The 20,474-nt window shown below is 61.5% G+C and overlaps 2 protein-coding genes and 1 long non-coding RNA gene across 5 annotated transcripts; 1 reads left to right on the top strand and 2 right to left on the bottom strand.

The window, feature by feature from the left end:
- Window positions 1-3,343: 3,343 nt before the first annotated feature.
- On the bottom strand, window positions 3,344-5,392 carry LOC127464214 (basic proline-rich protein-like). Of its 2 annotated transcripts, XM_051774461.1 has the most exons (3): window positions 4,571-5,392; window positions 4,373-4,467; window positions 3,344-4,300 (listed from the first exon to the last, which is right to left on the bottom strand). In XM_051774461.1, the coding sequence occupies exons 1-3, from the start codon at window positions 5,390-5,392 to the stop codon at window positions 4,168-4,170; spliced, it is 1,050 nt and encodes a 349-aa protein (XP_051630421.1). In that variant the 3' UTR covers window positions 3,344-4,167. The 2 variants fall into 2 exon arrangements, with proteins under 2 accessions (XP_051630421.1, XP_051630422.1); XM_051774462.1 differs by having other exon boundaries at window positions 4,220-4,467.
- A 326-nt stretch (window positions 5,393-5,718) lies between these two features.
- Window positions 5,719-18,912, bottom strand: LOC127464213 (heat shock factor protein 1-like). Of its 2 annotated transcripts, none has more exons than XM_051774459.1 (6): window positions 17,846-18,912; window positions 16,072-16,305; window positions 11,443-11,545; window positions 11,069-11,134; window positions 7,968-8,037; window positions 5,719-6,065 (listed from the first exon to the last, which is right to left on the bottom strand). In XM_051774459.1, the coding sequence occupies exons 1-6, from the start codon at window positions 18,025-18,027 to the stop codon at window positions 5,821-5,823; spliced, it is 900 nt and encodes a 299-aa protein (XP_051630419.1). In that variant the 5' UTR covers window positions 18,028-18,912; the 3' UTR covers window positions 5,719-5,820. The 2 variants fall into 2 exon arrangements, with proteins under 2 accessions (XP_051630419.1, XP_051630420.1); XM_051774460.1 differs by having other exon boundaries at window positions 5,722-6,023; window positions 17,846-18,909.
- LOC127464223 (uncharacterized) lies at window positions 18,257-19,750 on the top strand. Its single transcript, XR_007901245.1, has 3 exons — window positions 18,257-18,313; window positions 18,349-18,476; window positions 19,656-19,750. It is a non-coding gene; the product is annotated as an uncharacterized LOC127464223 (long non-coding RNA).
- Window positions 19,751-20,474: the final 724 nt, after the last annotated feature.

The raw sequence follows: 20,474 nt of genomic DNA, 5'->3' as shown, positions 1-20,474 counted from the left end.
CACTGCTGCCCCCAGCCCCATTTCCCCGCGGGACCCTCTCCCGGGGGGGCAGCTCGAGGGTCCCTGTCCCCCCCGCCTTACACCCATCCCAGCTCCAGCTCCCGGGCGGGGGGTCCCGGGGGGGCTCCGGTGCCCTCGGCAGGTCCCTCACCGGGACACCAGGCGGGGACCCCCCAAGCCCCGAGTGCCCACGGACCCCCCCCCCGGTGGCAGCAGCTCCGGGAGCTGCCCGAGGCCCACCGGGAGCTGATCCCACCGGAAAAACACGGGATACCCCGGAGATTCCAGGGCTGGAGAGGGCGGGGGGGGCCTCACCTTGGGCATCCCCGGGGCTGGATCCACCCGCGGGGCCGGGAGTCAAACACCGCGGGAGCCCCGTTGCCCGAGCTGAGCTGGTCCGTCCTCAGCTCCAGCGGCCAAATCCTGCCCCCCACAGCCCCCCACCGAGGGGCTCAGATCCCTCGGGACACCCCCGGGCAGCTGCCAAATCCTGCCCCCCACAGCCCCTTTCCCGGGGCTCAGATCCCTCGGGACACCCCCGGGCAGCTCCTTGGGGGAAGCGTCCCCCCCAGCCCGCAGGAATTCCGTGGTTCTGAGGGTCATCTCAACATCTCTGGGGGGGTTTCCTGCTATTCCCTCATCCCTCCTCCTCCTCCTCCTCACCTGGGCTGGAGCCCCATCCCACAGCTCGGCAGCCACACCCTCACCCAGCACCCCCTGATTGCTTCGTTACCCCTCCCTGGGGCTAATTAGAGACTCCCGGGGTGCTTCGGGGGGGAGGGACCTCGGAGATCACCTCATTCCAACCCCACTTCCACGGGCAGGGACACCCTCTGCTATCCCAGCGTGATCCAACCTGGCCTGGGACACTTCCAGGGATGGGGCAGCCACAGCCCACCCCAGACACGGAATGTGGGACGAGGGCAGGGCCCGGCACGGCCCCGGGAAGGGCAGGAGCTGGGATGGGGTCAGGGCAGGAGCTGGGATGGGGTCGGGGTCTGGCACGGCCTCGGGAAGGGCAGGAGCTGGGATGGGGTCGGGGCCCAGCATGGCCTCGGGAAGGGCAGGAGCTGGGATGGGGTCAGGGCAGGAGCTGGGATGGGGTCAGGGCAGGAACTGGGATGGGGTCAGGGCCCGGCATAGCCTCGGGAAGGGCAGGAGCTGGGATGGGGTCAGGGCAGGAGCTGGGATGGGGTCAGGGCAGGAACTGGGATGGGGTCAGGGCCCGGCATAGCCTCGGGAAGGGCAGGAGCTGGGATGGGGTCGGGGCAGGAGCTGGGATGGGGTCAGGGCAGGAACTGGGATGGGGTCAGGGCCCGGCACGGCCTCGGGAAGGGCAGGAGCTGGGATGGGGTCAGGGCAGGAGCTGGGATGGGGTCACGGCAGGAGCTGGGATGGGGTCGGGGCCCGGCACGGCCTCGGGAAGGGCAGGAGCTGGGATGGGGTCGGGGCAGGAGCTGGGATGGGGTCGGGGCAGGAGCTGGGATGGGGTCGGGGCCCGGCACGGCCTCGGGAAGGGCAGGAGCTCGTGGTGGATCCCACTGGAGCAGCCCCTGGACGCCGCTGTCCCTGGGACACGGAGGCGGCTCCTCCCGACGTCCCCTCTGGAGCGCGGGGACGGATCCCGACGGGAGCAGGATCCCGATGGGAGCAGGATCCCGATGGGAGCAGGACCCCGACGGGAGCAGGATCTCGATGGGAGCAGGATCCCGACGGGAGCAGGATCCCGATGGGAGCAGGATCTCAATGGGAGCAGGATCCCGATGGGAGCAGGATCCCGACGGAGCAGGATCCCGACGGGAGCAGGATCCCGATGGGAGCAGGATCTCAATGGGAGCAGGATCCCGATGGGAGCAGGATCCCGATGGGAGCAGGATCCCAATGGGAGCAGGACCCTGACGGGAGCAGGATCCCGACGGGAGCAGGATCCCAATGGAAGCAGGATCTCAATGGGAGCAGGACCCTGACGGGAGCAGGATCCCGACGGGAGCAGGACCCCGACGGGAGCAGGATCCCGACGGGAGCAGGATCCCGATGGGAGCAGGATCCTAATGGGAGCAGGATCTCAATGGGAGCAGGACCCTGACGGGAGCAGGATCCCGATGGGAGCAGGATCCCGATGGGAGCAGGATCTCAATGGGAGCGGGATCCCGATGGGAGCAGGATCCCGATGGGAGCAGGATCTCAATGGGAGCAGGATCTCAATGGGAGCAGGATCCCGACGGGAGCAGGATCCCGACGGGAGCAGGATCCCGACGGGAGCAGGATCCCGATGGGAGCAGGATCTCAATGGGAGCAGGATCCCGATGGGAGCAGGATCCCGATGGGAGCAGGATCCCAATGGGAGCAGGACCCTGACGGGAGCAGGATCCCGACGGGAGCAGGACCCCGACGGGAGCAGGATCCCGACGGGAGCAGGATCTCAATGGGAGCAGGATCTCGATGGGAGCAGGATCTCGAGGGGAGCAGGATCTCAATGGGAGCAGGACCCTGACGGGAGCAGGACCCCGACGGGAGCAGGATCCCGACAGGAGCAGGATCTCGATGGGAGCAGGATCTCAATGGGAGCAGGATCCCGACGGGAGCAGGATCTCGATGGGAGCAGGATCTCAATGGGAGCAGGATCCCGACGGGAGCAGCATCCTGACAGGAGCGGGATCTCAATGGGAGCAGGACCCCGACGGGAGCAGGATCCCGACAGGAGCAGGATCTCAATGGGAGCAGGATCTCGAGGGGAGCAGGATCTCAATGGGAGCAGGATCCCAATGGGAGCAGGATCTCAATGGGAGCAGGATCCCGATGGGAGCAGGATCCCGATGGGAGCAGGACCCTGATGGAGCAGGATCCCGATGGAGCAGGATCCTGACAGGAGCAGGACCCCGATGGGAACAGGATCCCGACCTCCCGACGGCAGCAGGACGTGCCACCACCCCGGAGCGGGACGGAGGGACCTCCCAAACGTGACAACGAGGACGATTTATTGTTCCTCCAAACCCCCAACCCCCCCTTGGGTGAGCTCGGCGTCCTCCCCCTCCGTCCTCCCCCTCCGGCACCTCCTCCGGAGCATCCCGGGAGGCTCCTCCTGGGATTCCCGCAGGGATTCCACAGCACCGGGACTCGCACCCCGGGTCGGTGCCGCGGCGACAGCGGGATCCTCCCCCCGCGGCACATCCAAGGGCAGCTCCCAGGCCTCGATCCCAACCCCCTTCCCGAAAAACGCTGCCCAAACCCTTCGGAGCAGAGAAACAGCCAGGAGGTGCCAGAGCGGTTGTTTTATATATATTTGTATGTATAGAGCCAGATATTTATATATATATAGACAGAAGTGGGTTCTTCTCTCATGTAAAAATTCAAAATACAGTTTTTTTTTTTTGCTATTCACAATCCCAAGGTCAATAATGTACAAATTCCACTGCGGAGCCGGGGGGGGGGGTTGGGGGAAGGAGCCAACGGAAAAACGGGAACACACGGAGCGAGAAATGGAAACGAGGAGCTCAGGGCGGGTGTGGGGGCACCGGGGGGGGGGTTTGGGGTGCCCACTGGTTTTTTGGGGTGCCCTGGGGTGCTGGGGGACCACTGTTTTTTTGGGGTGCCGATGGGTTTTGGGGTGCCCCGGGGTGCGGGGGCACCATTTTTTGGGATGCCGGTGGGTTTTGGGGCACTGCTGGGATTTGGGGAGCACTGGGGCGTTTGGGGGGGCCCGCTGGGCTTTGGGGTGCCGCAGAACTCCAGGGTACCAGGGGGTTTTGGGGTGGCACCGTGTCTCAGGGCACTGCAGGGCTCTGGGGTGCTGCCTGCCAGGTTTTGGGGACACCTCTGGGAGTCTGGGTGCTGTGGGGCTTTGGGGGCCCACAGAGCTCCAGGGGCCCGTGGGGTTTTGGGGCCCCCTGGGGTTTCGGGGTCCTGTGAGGTTTTGGGGTGCTGCTGGGCTTCGGGGCACCGCGGGACTTTGGGGTCCTGTGGGGCTTCAGGGACTCGTGTGGGGTTTTGCAGTCCCTGTCATGTTTTGGGGTCCTGGGGCATTTGGGGATCCCTGCAGCGTTTCAGGGTCCCCTCAGGGTTTTGGGTTAGGGTGGGATCCCCCCAGGGTTTGAGGTCACCACGGGGTTTTGGAGTTCCCTCAGGGTTTGGGATCCCCTCGGGGTTTTGGGTTAGGGTGGGGTCCCCTCAGGGTTTGGGGTCCCCACGGGATTTTGGAGTTCCCTCAGGGTTTGGGATCCTCTCAGGGTTTGGGGTCCCCACGGGGTTATGGGGTCCCCTCAGGGTATGGGGTGCCCTCAGGGTTTGGGGTCCCCACGGGGTTTTGGGTCCCCACGGGGTTTTGGGGTCCCCTCAGGGTTTGGGGTGCCCCCAGGGTTTGGGGTCCCCTCAGGGTTTGGGGTCCCCCCAGGGTTTGGGGTCCCCACGGGGTTTTGGGGTCCCCTCAGGGTTTGGAGTCTCCCCAGGGTTTGGGGTGCCCTCGGGGTTTTGGGGTCCCCTCAGGGTTTGGGGTCCCCACGGGGTTTTGGGTTAGGGTGGGGTCCCCCCAGGGTTTGGGGTCCCCCCGGGATTTTGGGGTGCCCCCAGGGTTCTGGGGTCCCCTCAGGGTTTGGGGTCCCCCCGGGGTTTTGGGGTCCCCCCAGGGTTTGGGGAGCCGTGGGGTCCCGGCAGAGATCACACCCGGCCCCTCCCGCCGGCGCCACATCTGCAAACGTTTATTTCCTTTAACCCCCCCCAGATGCGGCTCCCCGGGGGCGAGGGGGGCACAGGGACCGGGGGACCCCTTCCCTGGGCACGGGCCCCCCATCCTGCACCCCATTCCCGGGCAGACCCCCCCATCCTGCACCCCATCCCCATCCTGCACCCCATTCCCGGGCAGACCCCCCTTCTGCTCCCCCGGTCCCCCCAGCTCCCCATTCCTGGCCGTGCCCGATGTCGTGGGGGGGCTGTCCCTGTGTCGGGGGGGCTGTCCCGGTACCGTGGGGGGGCTGTCCCGGTGTTGGGGGGGCTGTCCCGGTGTTGGGGGGGCTGTCCTGGTGCCAGGGGGGGGCTGTCCCTGTGTTGGGGGGGCTGTCCCGGTGTTGGGGGGGCTGTCCTGGTGCCAGGGGGGGGCTGTCCCTGTGTTGGGGGGGCTGTCCCGGTGCGGGGGGGCTGTCCCGGTGTTGGGGGGCTGTCCCGGTGTCGGGGGGGCTGTCCCGGTGCCAGGGGGGGCTATCCCAGTGTTGGGGGGGCTGTCCCGGTACCGTGGGGGGGCCGTCCCGGTGCCAAAGGGGGCTATCCCAGTTTTGGGGGGGCTGTCCCGGTACCGTGGGGGGGCTGTCCCGGTGCCAGGGGGGGCTGTCCCGGTGCCAAAGGGGGCTGTCCCGGTGTTGGGGGGGCTATCCCAGTGCCATGGGGGCTGTCCCGGTGCCATGGGGGCTATCCCAGTGCTATGGGGGCTGTCCCGGTGCCATGGGGGCTATCCCAGTGCCATGGGGGCTGTCCCGGTGCCAAAGGGGGCTATCCCAGTGTTGGGGGGGCTGTCCCGGTACTGTGGGGGGCTGTCCCGGTGCCAAAGGGGGCTATCCCAGTGCCATGGGGGCTATCCCGGTGCCAGGGGGGGCTATCCCAGTGTTGGGGGGGCTGTCCCGGTACCGTGGGGGGGCCGTCCCGGTGCCCCCCGTGCCCGTGGCGGGGGCTGAAGCGGGTCGGGGACACCTCATAAGCACACACACAACGACCCTCCCGGCGGGAGCGGGCGCGGCTCCGGCGTCTGTGCCGAGCGGGAGCTTCCCTTCAGTGCCTCCTCCTCCTCCTCCTCCTCCTCCTCCTCCTCCTGCTCCTGGTCTGTCCCTGCCGGCCTTAGGACACGCCGGGGTCCCTGGCGCGGGGCTCGGCGCCGGCCAGGAGGGAGCCGGGGGGCTCCTCGGGGTACTCGGCCCCGTCGGGGCAGAAGGGCCCCTCGCCCAGCTCGAAGAAGACGGGCAGCTCCCCCCCGGCCACGTCCACGGCGCTCGAGTCCACCAGGAACAGCGGCTGAGCCGTGTAGTGAACCAGCTGCTTCCCTGGAATACCGAGGGGATCGGGCTGGGGTGGGCGGGGGGCACCTGGAACGGGCAGAGGGGGGGCTGGGGTGGGCAGGGAACTGGCTGCTTCCTTGGGATACAGAGGGGATCGGGCTGGGGTGGGCAGGGAACAGGCTGCTTCCTGGGAATACCGAGGGGATCGGGCTGGGGTGGGCGGGGGGCACCTGGAACGGGCAGAGAGGGGGCTGGGGTGGGCAAGGAACCGGCTGCTTTCCTGGGATACAGAGGGGGGACATGCTGGGGTGGGCGGGGGGCACCTGGAATGGGGAGAGGGGGGCTGGGGTGGGCAGGGAACTGGCTGCTTCCCGGGAATACCGAGGGGATCGGGCTGGGGTGGGCGGGGGGCACCTGGAATGGGCAGAGGGGGAGTGGGGTGGGCAGGGAACCGGCTGCTTCCTGGGAATATGGAGGGGGCACATGGTGGGCAGGGAACTGGCTGCTTCCCGGGAATACAGAGGGGGCACATGGTGGGCAGGGAACTGGCTGCTTCCTGGGAATATGGAGGGGGAACATGGGCAGGGAACTGGCTGCTTCCCAGGAATAGAGAGGGGCACATGGGCAGGGAACTGCCTGCTTCCCTGGGATACAGAGGGGGCACATGGGCAGGGAACTGGCTGCTTCCTGGGAATATGGAGGGGGAACATGGGCAGGGAACTGGCTGCTTCCCGGGAATAGAGAGGGGACATGTGGGGACACTGGGATGGGCTGGGGGTGTCTGGGATGGGCATGGTGGGAGCACTGGGATGGACTGGGGGGATCTGGGAGGGACAGAGGGGATCTGGGATGGACTGGGGGGATCTGGGATGGACTGGGGGGATCTGGGATGGGCAGGGAACCAGCTGCTTCCCTGGGAACAGGGCCTGTGGGAGCACTGGGATGGACTGGGGGGATCTGGGATGGAAGAAGGAACCAGCCCAGCAGCAGGAAGAAGAATCCCAGGATGGGTTGGGTTGGAGGGACCCTAAAGCCCCCCCAGTGCCACCCCCATGGGCAGGGACACCTTTCCCTGGCCCAGGACACTCCCAGGGATGGGGCAGCCACCACATTCCTGGAATTCCAGGGTTCAGTTCCTGCCAGGGCCCCACTGAGGTGCTCCAGGCTCCCTCCTCATTCCCACTGGGGATGGAATAACAATTCCCATTTTTAGGGATGGAATAACAATTCCCATTAGGGATGGAATAATAATTCCCATCAGGGATGGAATAACAATTCCCATTTTTAGGGATGGAATAACAATTCCCATTAGGGATGGAATAACAATTCCCATCAGGGATGGAATAACAATTCCCATTTTTAGGGATGGAATAACAATTCCCATCAGGGATGGAATAACAATTCCCATTTTTAGGGATGGAATAATAATTCCCATCAGGGATGGAATAACAATTCCCATTTTTAGGGATGGAATAACAATTCCCATTAGGGATGGAATAACAATTCCCATTGGGGATGGAATAACAACCCCAGCTTTTGGGATCAGGGAGTCTCTGCCCCCTCCCCAATCCCAGTTTTTGGGATCAGGGAGTCTCTGCCCCTTCCCCAATCCTGGTTTTTGGGATCAGGGAGTCTCTGCCCCCTCCCCAATCTCAGATTTTGGGATCAGGGAGTCTCTGCCCCTCCCCAATCCCGGTTTTTGGGATCAGGGAGTCTCTGCCCCTCCCCAATCCCGGTTTTTGGGATCAGGGAGTCTCTGCCCCTCCCCAATCCCGGTTTTTGGGATCAGGGAGTCTCTGCCCCCTCTCCAATCCTGGTTTTTGGGATCAGGGAGTCTCTGCCCCCTCCCCAACCCCGGTTTTTGGGATCAGGGAGTCTCTGCCCCTCCCCAATCCCGGTTTTTGGGATCAGGGAGTCTCTGCCCCTCCCCAGTCCCAGTTTTTGGGATCAGGGAGTCTCTGTCCCCTCCCCAATCCCGGTTTTTGGTACCTGTATCCGCCGTTCCCGCCTCTGTCTCTGTGGGTTTCTGCTGCTCCTGAGCCGAGAGGAGATCCTGGATCTACAGGAGTTTAATTAATTAATATATTTATACATTCCTTCCCCAGATCCCACCAATCCCTCCTGGATCTCCTGACCCTTCCCTGCTCCCACCAATCCCTCCTGGATCTCCTGACCCTTCCCTGCTCCTTCCCCAGATCCCACCAATCCCTCCTGGATCTCCTGACCCTTCCCAGATCCCACCAATCCCTCCTGGATCTCCTGACCCTTCCCTGCTCCTTTTCACAGATCCCACCAATCCCTCCTGGATCTCCTGACCCTTCCCTGGATCCCACCAATCCCTCCTGGAATTCCTGACCCTTCCCTGACCCTTCCCTGGATCCCACCAATCCCTTCTGGATCTCCTGACCCTTCCCAGATCCCACCAATCCCTCCTGGATCTCCTGACCCTTCCCAGATCCCACCAATCCCTCCTGGAATTCCTGACCCTTCCCTGGATCCCACCAATCCCTCCTGGATCTCCTGACCCTTCCCTGCTCCTTCCCCAGATCCCACCAATCCCTCCTGGATCTCCTGACCCTTCCCTGCTCCTTCCCCAGATCCCACCAATCCCTCCTGGAATTCCTGACCCTTCCCTGGATCCCACCAATCCCTCCTGGATCTCCTGACCCTTCCCTGCTCCTGCTTCTCCCCCAGATCCCACCAATCCCTCCTGGATCTCCTGACCCTTCTCTGCTCCCACCAATCCCTCCTGGACCTCCTGACCCTTCTCTGCTCCCACCAATCCCTCCTGGATCTCCTGACCCTTCCCTGCTCCTTCCCCAGATCCCACCAACCCCTCCTGGATCTCCTGACCCTTCCCAGATCCCACCAATCCCTTCTGGATCTCCTGACCCTTCCCTGCTCCCACCGATCCCTCCTGGATCTCCTGACCCTTCCCTGCTCCTTCCCCAGATCCCACCAACCCCTCCTGGATCTCCTGACCCTTCCCTGCTCCCACCAATCCCTCCTGGATCTCCTGACCCTTCCCTGCTCCTTTCCCAGATCCCACCAATCCCTCCTGGATCTCCTGACCCTTCCCTGCTCCTTCCCTGGATCCCACCAATCCCTCCTGGATCTCCTGACCCTTCCCTGGATCCCACCAATCCCTCCTGGATCTCCTGACCCTTCCCTGCTCCTTCCCCAGATCCCACCAATCCCTCCTGGAATTCCTGACCCTTCCCTGGATCCCACCAATCCCTCCTGGATCTCCTGACCCTTCCCCGGATCCCACCAATCCCTTCTGGATCTCCTGACCCTTCCCAGATCCCACCAATCCCTCCTGGATCTCCTGACCCTTCCCAGATCCCACCAATCCCTCCTGGAATTCCTGACCCTTCCCTGGATCCCACCAATCCCTCCTGGATCTCCTGACCCTTCCCTGGATCCCACCAATCCCTCCTGGATCTCCTGACCCTTCCCTGCTCCTTCCCCAGATCCCACCAATCCCTCCTGGAATTCCTGACCCTTCCCTGGATCCCACCAATCCCTCCTGGATCTCCTGACCCTTCCCTGCTCCTGCTTCTCCCCCAGATCCCACCAATCCCTCCTGGATCTCCTGACCCTTCCCTGGATCCCACCAATCCCTCCTGGAATTCCTGACCCTTCCCTGATCCTTCCCTGGATCCCACCAATCCCTTCTGGATCTCCTGACCCTTCCCAGATCCCACCAATCCCTCCTGGAATTCCTGACCCTTCCCTGGATCCCACCAATCCCTCCTGGATCTCCTGACCCTTCCCTGCTCCTGCTTCTCCCCCAGATCCCACCAATCCCTCCTGGATCTCCTGACCCTTCCCTGGATCCCACCAATCCCTCCTGGATCTCCTGACCCTTCCCTGCTCCTTCCCTGGATCCCACCAATCCCTCCTGGATCTCCTGACCCTTCCCTGGATCCCACCAATCCCTCCTGGATCTCCTGACCCTTCCCTGGATCCCACCAATCCCTCCTGGATCTCCTGACCCTTCCCCAGGTCCCACCAATCCCTCCTGGATCTCCTGACCCTTCCCTGCTCCTTCCCCAGATCCCACCAATCCCTCCTGGATCTCCTGACCCTTCCCTGGATCCCACCAATCCCTCCTGGATCTCCTGACCCTTCCCAGATCCCACCAATCCCTCCTGGATCTCCTGACCCTTCCCTGGATCCCACCAATCCCTCCTGGATCTCCTGACCCTTCCCTGGATCCCACCAATCCCTCCTGGATCTCCTGACCCTTCCCCAGATCCCACCAATCCCTCCTGGATCTCCTGACCCTTCCCTGGATCCCACCAATCCCTCCTGGATCTCCTGACCCTTCCCCGGATCCCACCAATCCCTCCTGGATCTCCTGACCCTTCCCCGGATCCCACCAATCCCTCCTGGATCTCCTGACCCTTCCCCGGATCCCACCAATCCCTCCTGGATCTCCTGACTGTTCCCTGCTCCTTTCCCAGATCCCACCAACCCCTTATCCCGCGGGATTCCCAGCTGGGATCTGCACTGGCACCCACATTCCAGGTGTGTTCCCGAGTGGGGAAGGGGATCCCAAAGGAGCTCGAGGGGGTTGTTTTCCTTAGGGAAAAGCCCCTGCTCCGTCCCTTTCCTCACATCCCTCCCAGGAGCATCCCGGGATCTCCTGTGGGGGCACAGCTCCCTTGCCAAGGGATCCAGGTCGGCTTTCCCTGGATTCCCAAACCTTTTGGGACGTTTCCAGTCCTGCACCATGGGGGAAAACCCACCCCAAAATATCCCTTTGGGGTTTCCGTGGGAAGAGCAGGGATTTGGGAACGGCCTCCGGGGCTCTCCGGCCACCGGGATCCGGCTGATCCCAGGGCTGTGGCTCCGGATTGGGATGTGCCTCCCACCCAAGGAGCTTCCTCGGGAAAAGCTGAGGGGGTGAGGAAGGGGAAAGGGGGTTTTTGGGAACCACGGGCTCCAGGGCCCTTCCTGGGGCAGGGGCTGGGATTTCAGTGATTCCCAGGATGGGAGGCTCCCAGTTCCTGCTGAATCCCACCTCCCTCCCCCCGGGACAGCCCTGGGAGCCCGGAAAATCCCCGGGAACGGCGGGAACTCACGCTGGCCAAGCTGCTGTCCAGGTCGGGGAGGTTCATGTCCGTAACCGTCATGGAAGGGCTGAACAGCTGCCGAGGGAAAAACGGGGATCAGGGGGAAAACGGGGATCCGAGGACGCTCCCAGGACGCTCAGGGATGAAGCCACCATGGCCCAGCGTGACCCCACGGAGGGAATCACGGAACATCCCGACGGGAAGGGACCCCCCCGGGATCCCAGTCCAACCCCGGGAGCCCCAAAATCCCACCCGTGTTCCCTGAGAGCCTTTTCCAAACGCTTTTCCCGGACTTTGGGGGCTGGGGGCTGGGGGTGCTTCCCTGGGGGGGGTTATCCCAGCTCCTGGGAATCCCGGGAATGCCGGGATCCGGGAATACTCACGTCCAGCAGGGCGCTGTCCATGCTGAAGCCGTGCGTGCTCAGCATGGTCTGCAGGTTGTCCAGGTTGGAGTCGATGGTGTCCAGGTGGTCGTTGAGTTCATTCCTGGTGGGAAGGCAGGGAGGGAGCAGGGAATGAGTGTCCAGGGAGCTCCTCCCACGGGGAGGGGCTGCAGCCACCACAGGCATTGGATCCCGGGAATCCCGATGGGAGCAGGGCCGGGATCCCAAGGGGTCTGCCCACACACATCCCAAGGGATTCCAGGCTGGGATTCTTGGATCTGCCCACACACATCCCAAGGGATTCCAGGCTGGGATTCTTGGATCTGCCCACACACATCCCAAGGGATTCCAGGCTGGGATCCCTGGATCTGCCCACACACATCCCAAGGGATTCCAGGCTGGGATCCCTGGATCTGCCCACAGACATCCCAAGGGATTCCAGGCTGGGATCCCTGGATCTGCTGCCAACATTCCAAGGGATTCCAGGCTGGGATCCCTGGATCTGCCCACACACATCCCAAGGGATTCCAGGCGGTGGGATCCCTGGATCTGCCCACAGATATCCCAAGGGATTCCAGGCTGGGATTCTTGGATCTGCCCACAGATATCCCAAGGGATTTGAGGCTGGGATTCTTGGATCTGCCCACACACATCCCAAGGGATTCCAGGCTGGGATCCCTGGATCTGCCCACAGATATCCCAAGGGATTCCAGGCTGGGATCCCTGGATCTGCTGCCAACATTCCAAGGGATTCCAGGCTGGGATTCCTGAATCTGCCCACACACATCCCAAGGGATTCCAGGCTGGGATCCCTGGATCTGCTGCCAACATTCCAAGGGATTCCAGGTCGGGATCCCTGGATCTGCCCACACACATCCCAAGGGATTCCAGGTCGGGATCCCTGGATCTGCCCACACATCCCAAGGGATTCCAGGCTGGGATCCCTGGATCTGCCCACACACATCCCAAGGGATTCCAGGCTGAGATCCCTGGATCTGCTGCCAACATTCCAAGGGATTCCAGGCTGGGATTTTTGGATCTGCCCACACACATCCCAAGGGATTCCAGGCTGGGATCCCTGGATCTGCCCACACACATCCCAAGGGATTCCAGGCTGGGATTTTTGGATCTGCCCACACACATCCCAAGGGATTCCAGGTTGGGATTCCTGGATCTGCCCACACACATCCCAAGGGATTCCAGGCTGTGGGATCCCTGGATCTGCTGCCAACATTCCAAGGGATTCCAGGTCGGGATCCCTGGATCTGCCCACACACATCCCAAGGGATTCCAGGCTGGGATCCCTGGATCTGCCCACACACATCCCAAGGGATTCCAGGCTGGGATCCCTGGATCTGCCCACACACATCCCAAGGGATTCCAGGCTGGGATTTTTGGATCTGCCCACACACATCCCAAGGGATTCCAGGTTGGGATTCCTGGATCTGCCCACACACATCCCAAGGGATTCCAGGCTGTGGGATCCCTGGATCTGCTGCCAACATTCCAAGGGAAGCAGAATTGGGATCCCTGGATCTGCTGCCAACATTCCAAGGGAATGGCAGGTTGGGATCCCTGGATCTGCTGCCAACATTCCAAAGGAAGCAGTGTTGGGATTCCTGGATCTGCTCCCTGATATCCCAAGAGAAACAGGGGCAGAGTCCCCAGCTCCACCTGGGAATTCCAGACCCTCTTCCAGCCCAAATCCCGGCCTGGCTCCGTTCGTCCCCCCCCAGGTGTGGATCCCTGGCAAAGGAAGGGCACAGACTTGCTTGGCTTTGGTGGGAAGCTCCAAAGGGATCAGAAATCCCTTCCCAAGGGGAAGGAGGATGAGGAGATCTCCATGAGGAGATGGAGCTGCTGGGAATGACGGGGAGAAGCGGAGCTGCTGCTGGGGAACCAAACATTCCCACTGGATCCCACCTGGACACCCGGGGGGGTTGGCACTGGAGCTGAACACGGGACAGGCCACCAGCATGGAATCCTGGAATGGGCTGGGTGGGAAAGGACCTTAATTCCACCCATTCCCACCCCCTGCCACGGGCAGGGACACCTCCCACCATCCCAGGGGGATCCAACCTGCCCTTGGACACTCCCAGGGATGGGGCAGCCACAGCTCCTCTGGGAATTCCATCCCAGCCCCTCCCCACCTTCCCAGCCAGGAATCCCTTCCCACTCTCCCCCCTAACCCTGGGAAGCCATTCCCTGGGTGCTGTCCCTCCAGCCCTTGTCCCCAGTCCCTCTCCAGCTCTCCTGGAGCCCCTTCAGGCCCTGGAAGGGGCTCCAAGGTCTCCCTGGATCCTTCCCCTTCACCAGGGGAACATTCCCAGCTCTCCCAGCCTGGCTCCAGAGCAGAGGGGTTCCAGCCCTGGGAGCAGCTCCGTGTCCCCTCTGGATTCACTCCAGCAGCTCCAAGTCTCTCCTGGGCTGGGTTCCCAGTGCCTGTGGGTGTGGATCCTTCGGGATGTGGATCCTTTGGGATGTGGCACCTTTGATCCCTGTAAGCAGCTCCTGAGGGTGCCCGGGTGGGTGGGGGGCGATTTTTGGGAACACCCCTGGAGCTTTTCCGTGCCCACATTCCCGTTCCCTGCCCGGCCCTCGGCCCTGCCACCCTCTGCTCAGAGTTCTGGTGGGCACCAATTCCCGGTTCCAGCGGGATTCCCTCGGACAAAGGGGGTTTTGTGGAGGAAACCCGAGCCCTGGGGCTCCACAAAGGGGCTCCTCTTCTCCAGGGGACCCGGGAAACAAAGGGAAACCTGGAAAACCTGCTCCCTGTGCTGACAGACGGGCACTGGGGAGGGGCCTGGCAGCTCCTGGTGCCCATCCCGACATTCCAGGAACTCACCCGGACCCTGAGGGAGGATCCTGAGGGAGGGAATGGAGAGGGAGCCTCGGGAAGGGCTCCCAGAGGGTCACATCCCACCGGGACACGGCTCCGGAGCTCTGCCGTGGGAATGGGGGCACAGGAAGGCTGAATCCCATGGGATGGGGGCATGGGAAGGCTGAATCCCATGGGATGGGGGCACGGGAAGGCTGAATCCCATGGGATGGGGGCACGGGAAGGCTGAATCCCATGGGATGGGGGCATGGGAAGGCTGAATCCCATGGGATGGGGGCACGGGAAGGCTGAATCCCATGGGATGGGGGCATGGGAAGGCTGAATCCCATGGGATGGGGTACAGGAAGGCTGAATCCCACGGGATGGGGGCATGGGAAGGCTGAATCCCATGGGATGGGGTCATGGGAAGGCTGAATCCCATGGGATGGGGTCATGGGAAGGCTGAATCCCAAGGGATGGGGGCACGGGAAGGCTGAATCCCATGGGATGGGGGCACGGGAAGGCTGAATCCCATGGGATGGGGGCAGGGGAAGGCTGAATCCCATGGGATGGGGGCACGGGAAGGCTGAATCCCATGGGATGGGGGCACAGGAAGGCTGAATCCCATGGGATGGAGGCACGGGAAGGCTGAATCCCATGGGATAAGAGGGCTCAGAGGCTCTGAGGGGGATGGACACACTCCTGGGGATATGAGGAGTGTCCTGGTTGGATACAGCCTGGCAGCACTGGAATTCCAGTGAGGAGAGGCTGAGGGAGCTGGGGGGGCTCAGCCTGGAGAGGAGGACGCTCAGGGGAGACCTCCCCACTCTCTGCAACCCCTTCCCTCCTTGGGTTTTTGGGATTTCAACCCCTTCCCTCTTGGGATTTTGGGATTTCAACCCCTTCCCTCCTTGGGTTTTTGGGATTTCAACCCCATCCTTCCCTGGGATTTTGGGATTTCAACCCCTTTCCTCCTTGGGTTTTTGGGATTTCAACCCCTTCCTTCCCCGGGATTTTGGGATTTCAACCCCTTCCCTCCCTGGGTTTTTGGGATTTCAACCCCTTCCCTCCTTGGGATTTTGGGATTTCAACCCCTTCCCTCTCTGGGATTTTGGGATTTCAACCCCTTCCCTCCTTGGGTTTTTGGGATTTCAACCCCTTCCTTCCCTGGGATTTTGGGATTTCAACCCCTTCCCTCCTTGGGTTTTTGGAATTTCAACCTCTTCTCTCCTCGGGATTTTGGAATTTCAGCCCCTTCCCTCCCTGGGTTTTTGGGATTTCAACCCCTTCCCTCCTTGGGATTTTGGGATTTCAACCCCTTCCCTCCTTGGGTTTTTGGGATTTCAACCCCTTCCTTCCCTGGGATTTTGGGATTTCAACCCCTTCCCTCCTTGGGTTTTTGGAATTTCAACCTCTTCTCTCCTCGGGATTTTGGAATTTCAGCCCCTTCCCTCCCTGGGATTTTGGGATCCCACCCCACCTTCCTCCCTGGGATTTTGGGATCCCACCACCTTCCTCCCCGGAATTTTGGGATCAGCCCATGGATCCAGCCTGTCCAGGTCCCTCTGCAGAGCCCTCCCTGGAATTCCAGAGGGAACTTCCAGCCCCTTCCAGCAGATCCACACTCCCCTAGCCTGGTGTCACCTGGGATGTGCTGATGGTGGGACTCCATCCCCTCATCCCCAGCATCCATAAAAACAGAGAACCGGAGCCACGGGGCCGCTCCCGGGACAAACCCCCTGCCCGGATCCGCTTCCAGAGGCACCTGGAATCACCACCCGGGCTTCCTCCCGGCTCTTCCCGGCACTCACTTGTCGAGGCAGGCGACGCTGAGGCACTTTTCCTGGGAGAGGGGCTGGGCGGGGCCGGCGGGCGCGGCGGCTCCGCCGGGATCGGGATCGCTGTCCTGCAGGATGGAGTCGATGAAGGTGGACGGGGACAGGGGGGTCTCGGCGTTCCCGGCGTTCCCGGGGCTCGGCTCCTCCACCCGCGGGCTCCGCGCGGGGCTGGGCGGCTCCTCCTTGATCCGCACGGCCGGGCTGCTCCTGCGGGAATGCCGGGAATGGGGAAACAGGGACAGGAGGGGCTCGGGGGGGGGTGGAGGGATGGAATTCTTGGCTCCCAGGGCTGCCTGGAGGTGTCTGGGAGCTCAGGGATGAGGGGATTGGGGTGTTCACCCTGGAGAAGGGAAGGATCGAGGGAGACCTTGGAGCACATTCCAGGGCCTGGAGGGGCTCCAGGAGAGCTGGAGAGGGACTGGGGACAAGGGCTGGAGGGACAGCACCCAGGGAATGGCTTCCCAGGGTTAGGGGGGAGAGTGGGAAGGGATTCCTGGCTGGGAGGGTGGGGAGGGGCTGGGATGGAATTCCCAGAGGAGCTGTGGCTGCCCCATCCCTGGGAGTGTCCAAGGCCAGGCTGGATCACCCTGGGATATGGGAAGGTGTCCCTGCCCATGGCAGGGGGTGGCACTGGATGATCCTGAAGGTCCCTTCCATCCCGGAATTCCCTGATTCCAAGGTGAACCAGTCCCTAACCGTTCCCTCCCCGATCCTGACCCTGCTCTGCTCCCCTGGCACATCCAGGGACTCCCTGTCCCTCCGTGTTCCCGCTATCCAGAGGCTCCTGGAGCTGCTCCCCCAGGACCCACCGAGCAGGATCCAGGCAGGGGGGGTGATGGGATTTTTCCTGGAGCAGGGAAAACAGCGGAGCTGTTGCCGTGGAAAAGCTCGGGAGGAGCAGCCCAGAGACCCCTTTTTAAGCCCCGGGGGACAAAATCCCCCCAAAACCGGGGGGTTGGGATTGAATTATTCCCAAAAAGATGGCGGGAACGACTCTGTTCCCGGCCCAGGGAATTCAGGGCAGTCCATGGGATCTGTGGGAATGGGGAACGACCCGATAAAGGGGGAAAAGGGAGCTGGGAGAGCAGGAGGAGCCGAGGGAAGGGGGGTCAGGAAGTTCAGGAGACGCTGGGAATGGGGCTGAGCAGCCACACCCCGGGATGCAGGGAAAGGCTGCTGAATTCCCTGTGGAATGGGAGAACCTCTGCCAGGGAATGGGAACCCGAGGGGCCCCAAAACCCTGGAATTTTTTAGGGATCCTCCCCCTGCGTGGTCTGGGATAAACGTGGGATAAAGCTGCTGCTCTCGGTTTTTCGGGAATGCAGCTGCTTCCTGCCCCCCCTCACCCGTGCAGCAGGTTGGGAAGGGCAGGCCCAGCTCGCCCCGCTCCCAGGAATTTGGAATTCCATAGGATGGAGCAGCCGGGTTTTCCTTGCGGGAAGCAAACCGTGCCCCCCCCAGCCCCGGAGGTTCCCACTGGAAGGAGGAGGGAATGTCGCCTGGAATAAGGAATTAGAGCCGAGCAAACCCAACCCAGAGGGCAGTTCCCGACCCAAAAACGCTCCGGAGGGAAAATTCCAAAGCTCCGGAAAAATCCCGGCCGAGGGAACGGGGCCCGAGCTCGCGGCTCTGCATCCAACCCCGGGCGTTTTCCAGGGAATTCTCAGCGGGATAACAGCGTCCTGACGGGGTTTGGCCGCTCGGGAACACGAGTTTTCCAGGGTTTTTTTTGGGAGAGGGATCCCACCTTCCGTCCAGGCTCCCGCTGGGAGAGGCCGAGGGGCTGGACTGGGCCAGTTCCGTCACGTCGGAGATGATGGGGCCGGAATTGGCCGAGGAATCCGGGGAATACAGGTTGGAGCCGCTGTAGGCGGGGGAAGAGGCCTGGAATGACAAGCACAGGGGTCTGTGGGAAGCAGTGCTGGGCATGGAGAGCCCGGAATTCCGCCGGGAACGGGGGGCGAGGGGAGCCCGGAATTCCCGGGGGAAGGGGAGGTGCGGCCCGAAATCCTGATGAGGGAGGAAGAGGCATCCCAAAATTCCACGGATGGGGAGGCGGGGGGGGATGCCGAGATTCCAAAGGGGGAAGGAAGGTGGAGAGGGATCCCAAAATCCCAGAGTGGGATCCCAAAATCCCAAGAAGGTGGGAGGGTGCGGCCCGAAATCCCAGTGGAGGAGGCACAGACATCCCAAAATCCCAAAGGGGGAGGAAGGGGTGGGATCCCAAAATCCCAAGGGGGAAGGAAGAAGGTGGGATCCCAAAATCCCAAGGGGGAAGGAGGAAGGTGGGATCCCAAAATCTCAAGGGGGAAGGTGGTGGGATCCCAAAATTCCAGGGAGGAAGGTGGTGGGATCCCAAAATCCCAAGGAGGGAAGGGGTTGAAATCCCAAAATCCCAGGGAGGGAGGGGGTTGGAATCCCAAAATCCCAGGGAGGGAAGGGGTTGAAATTCCAAAATCCCAAGGAGGGAAGGGGTTGAAATCCCAAAATCCCAAGGAGGGAAGGGGTTGGAATCCCAAAATCCCAGGGAGGGAGGTGGGGTGGGATCCCAAAATCCCAGGGAAGGAGGAAGGTGAGATCCCAAAATCTCAAGGGGGAATGTGGTGGGATCCCAAAATCCCAGGGAGGGAGAGAGTTGAAATCCCAAAATCCCGGGGAGGGAAGGGGTTGGAATCCCAAAATCCCAAGGAGGGAAGGGGTTGAAATCCCAAAATCCCAGGGAGGGAGGGGGTTGGAATCCCAAAATCCCAGGGAGGGAAGGGGTTGAAATTCCAAAATCCCAAGGAGAGAAGGGGTTGAAATCCCAAAATCCCAAGGAGGGAAGGGGTTGGAATCCCAAAATCCCAGGGAGGGAGGTGGGGTGGGATCCCAAAATCCCAGGGAAGGAGGAAGGTGAGATCCCAAAATCTCAAGGGGGAATGTGGTGGGATCCCAAAATCCCAGGGAGGGAGAGAGTTGAAATCCCAAAATCCCGGGGAGGGAAGGGGTTGGAATCCCAAAATCCCAAGGAGGGAAGGGGTTGGAATCCCAAAATCCCAAGGAGGGAAGGGGTTGAAATCCCAAAATCCCAAGGAGGGAAGGGGTTGGAATCCCAAAATCCCAGGGAGGGAGGTGGGGTGGGATCCCAAAATCCCAGGGAAGGAGGAAGGTGAGATCCCAAAATCCCAAGGGGGGATGGGGTGGGATCCCAAAATCCCAAGGGGGGAAGGGGTGGGACCCCAAAATCCCAAGGGGGAAGGAGGAATCCCAAAATCCCAAGGGGGAAGGAGGAATCCCAAAATCCCAAGGGGGATGGGGAGGGTAGGACCCCAAAATCCCGACGAGGGAGGAAGAGGTGTCCCAAAATTCCATGGAGGGGGAGGCAGGGGGGGGATGCCGAGATTCCAAAGGGGGAAGGAAGGTGGAGAGGGATCCCAAAATCCCAGAGTGGGATCCCAAAATCCCAAGAAGGTGGGAGGGTGCGGCCCGAAATCCCAGTGGAGGAGGCACAGACATCCCAAAATCCCAAAGGGGGAGGAAGGGGTGGGATCCCAAAATCCCAAGGGGGAAGGAAGAAGGTGGGATCCCAAAATCCCAAGGGGGAAGGAGGAAGGTGGGATCCCAAAATCTCAAGGGGGAAGGTGGTGGGATCCCAAAATTCCAGGGAGGAAGGTGATGGGATCCCAAAATCCCAAGGAGGGAAGGGGTTGAAATCCCAAAATCCCAGGGAGGGAGGGGGTTGGAATCCCAAAATCCCAGGGAGGGAAGGGGTTGAAATTCCAAAATCCCAAGGAGGGAAGGGGTTGAAATCCCAAAATCCCAAGGAGGGAAGGGGTTGGAATCCCAAAATCCCAGGGAGGGAGGTGGGGTGGGATCCCAAAATCCCAGGGAAGGAGGAAGGTGAGATCCCAAAATCTCAAGGGGGAATGTGGTGGGATCCCAAAATCCCAGGGAGGGAGAGAGTTGAAATCCCAAAATCCCGGGGAGGGAAGGGGTTGGAATCCCAAAATCCCAAGGAGGGAAGGGGTTGGAATCCCAAAATCCCAAGGAGGGAAGGGGTTGAAATCCCAAAATCCCGGGGAGGGAAGGGGTTGAAATCCCAAAATCATGGAATTTAAAGAGGGAAAAGGTTGGATTCTTTCCCGGGATCGTTCCCTCCTGGGCTTTGGGAAGCCCAGGTTTGCAGCTTCCCTTTCCCCTAAAACACCTTCCAGTTGTTTATTTCTCCAGTTATTCATTTTCTTTCTGATTTTCTTTAATTTTCGTTATTTGTATAACAAAGATATTTTTATTTATTATTTTTTAATTTAATTTTTATTTTATTTTTATTATTTCTATAATAAAGTATTTTCGTTTATTTATAATTTTATTGTTTTATTTTTACGTTATTCAATTAT

The sequence above is a fragment of the Manacus candei genome, unplaced genomic scaffold (genome assembly GCF_025592945.1).
Source record: "Manacus candei isolate 608988 ecotype Guabito, Panama unplaced genomic scaffold, ASM2559294v1 h1tg000200l, whole genome shotgun sequence".
Taxonomy (NCBI): Eukaryota; Metazoa; Chordata; class Aves; order Passeriformes; family Pipridae; genus Manacus; species Manacus candei.
This window is presented reverse-complemented; position numbering and strand designations above follow the sequence as displayed.

What these genes read in the sequence shown, in the direction of transcription:
- LOC127464214 (XM_051774461.1), bottom strand. Translation starts at nt 5,392, where the DNA reads ATGGCACCGGGACAGCCCCCATGGCACTGGGATAGCCCCCCCAACACC. An exon ending in AAACCCTGAGGGGACCCCAG is followed by an intron (nt 4,468 to 4,570) that starts AACCCTGGGGGC and finishes AGGGGACCCCAA; the next exon opens with AACCCCGAGGGCACCCCAAA. An exon ending in CCCTGGGGGGACCCCAAACC is followed by an intron (nt 4,301 to 4,372) that starts CTGAGGGGACCC and finishes GGGACCCAAAAC; the next exon opens with CCCGTGGGGACCCCAAACCC.
- LOC127464213 (XM_051774459.1), bottom strand. Translation starts at nt 18,027, where the DNA reads ATGCCCAGCACTGCTTCCCACAGACCCCTGTGCTTGTCATTCCAGGCC. An exon ending in AGCGTCGCCTGCCTCGACAA is followed by an intron (nt 11,546 to 16,071) that starts GTGAGTGCCGGG and finishes CCTTCCCACCAG; the next exon opens with GAATGAACTCAACGACCACC. An exon ending in TGGACAGCGCCCTGCTGGAC is followed by an intron (nt 11,135 to 11,442) that starts GTGAGTATTCCC and finishes TTCCCTCGGCAG; the next exon opens with CTGTTCAGCCCTTCCATGAC.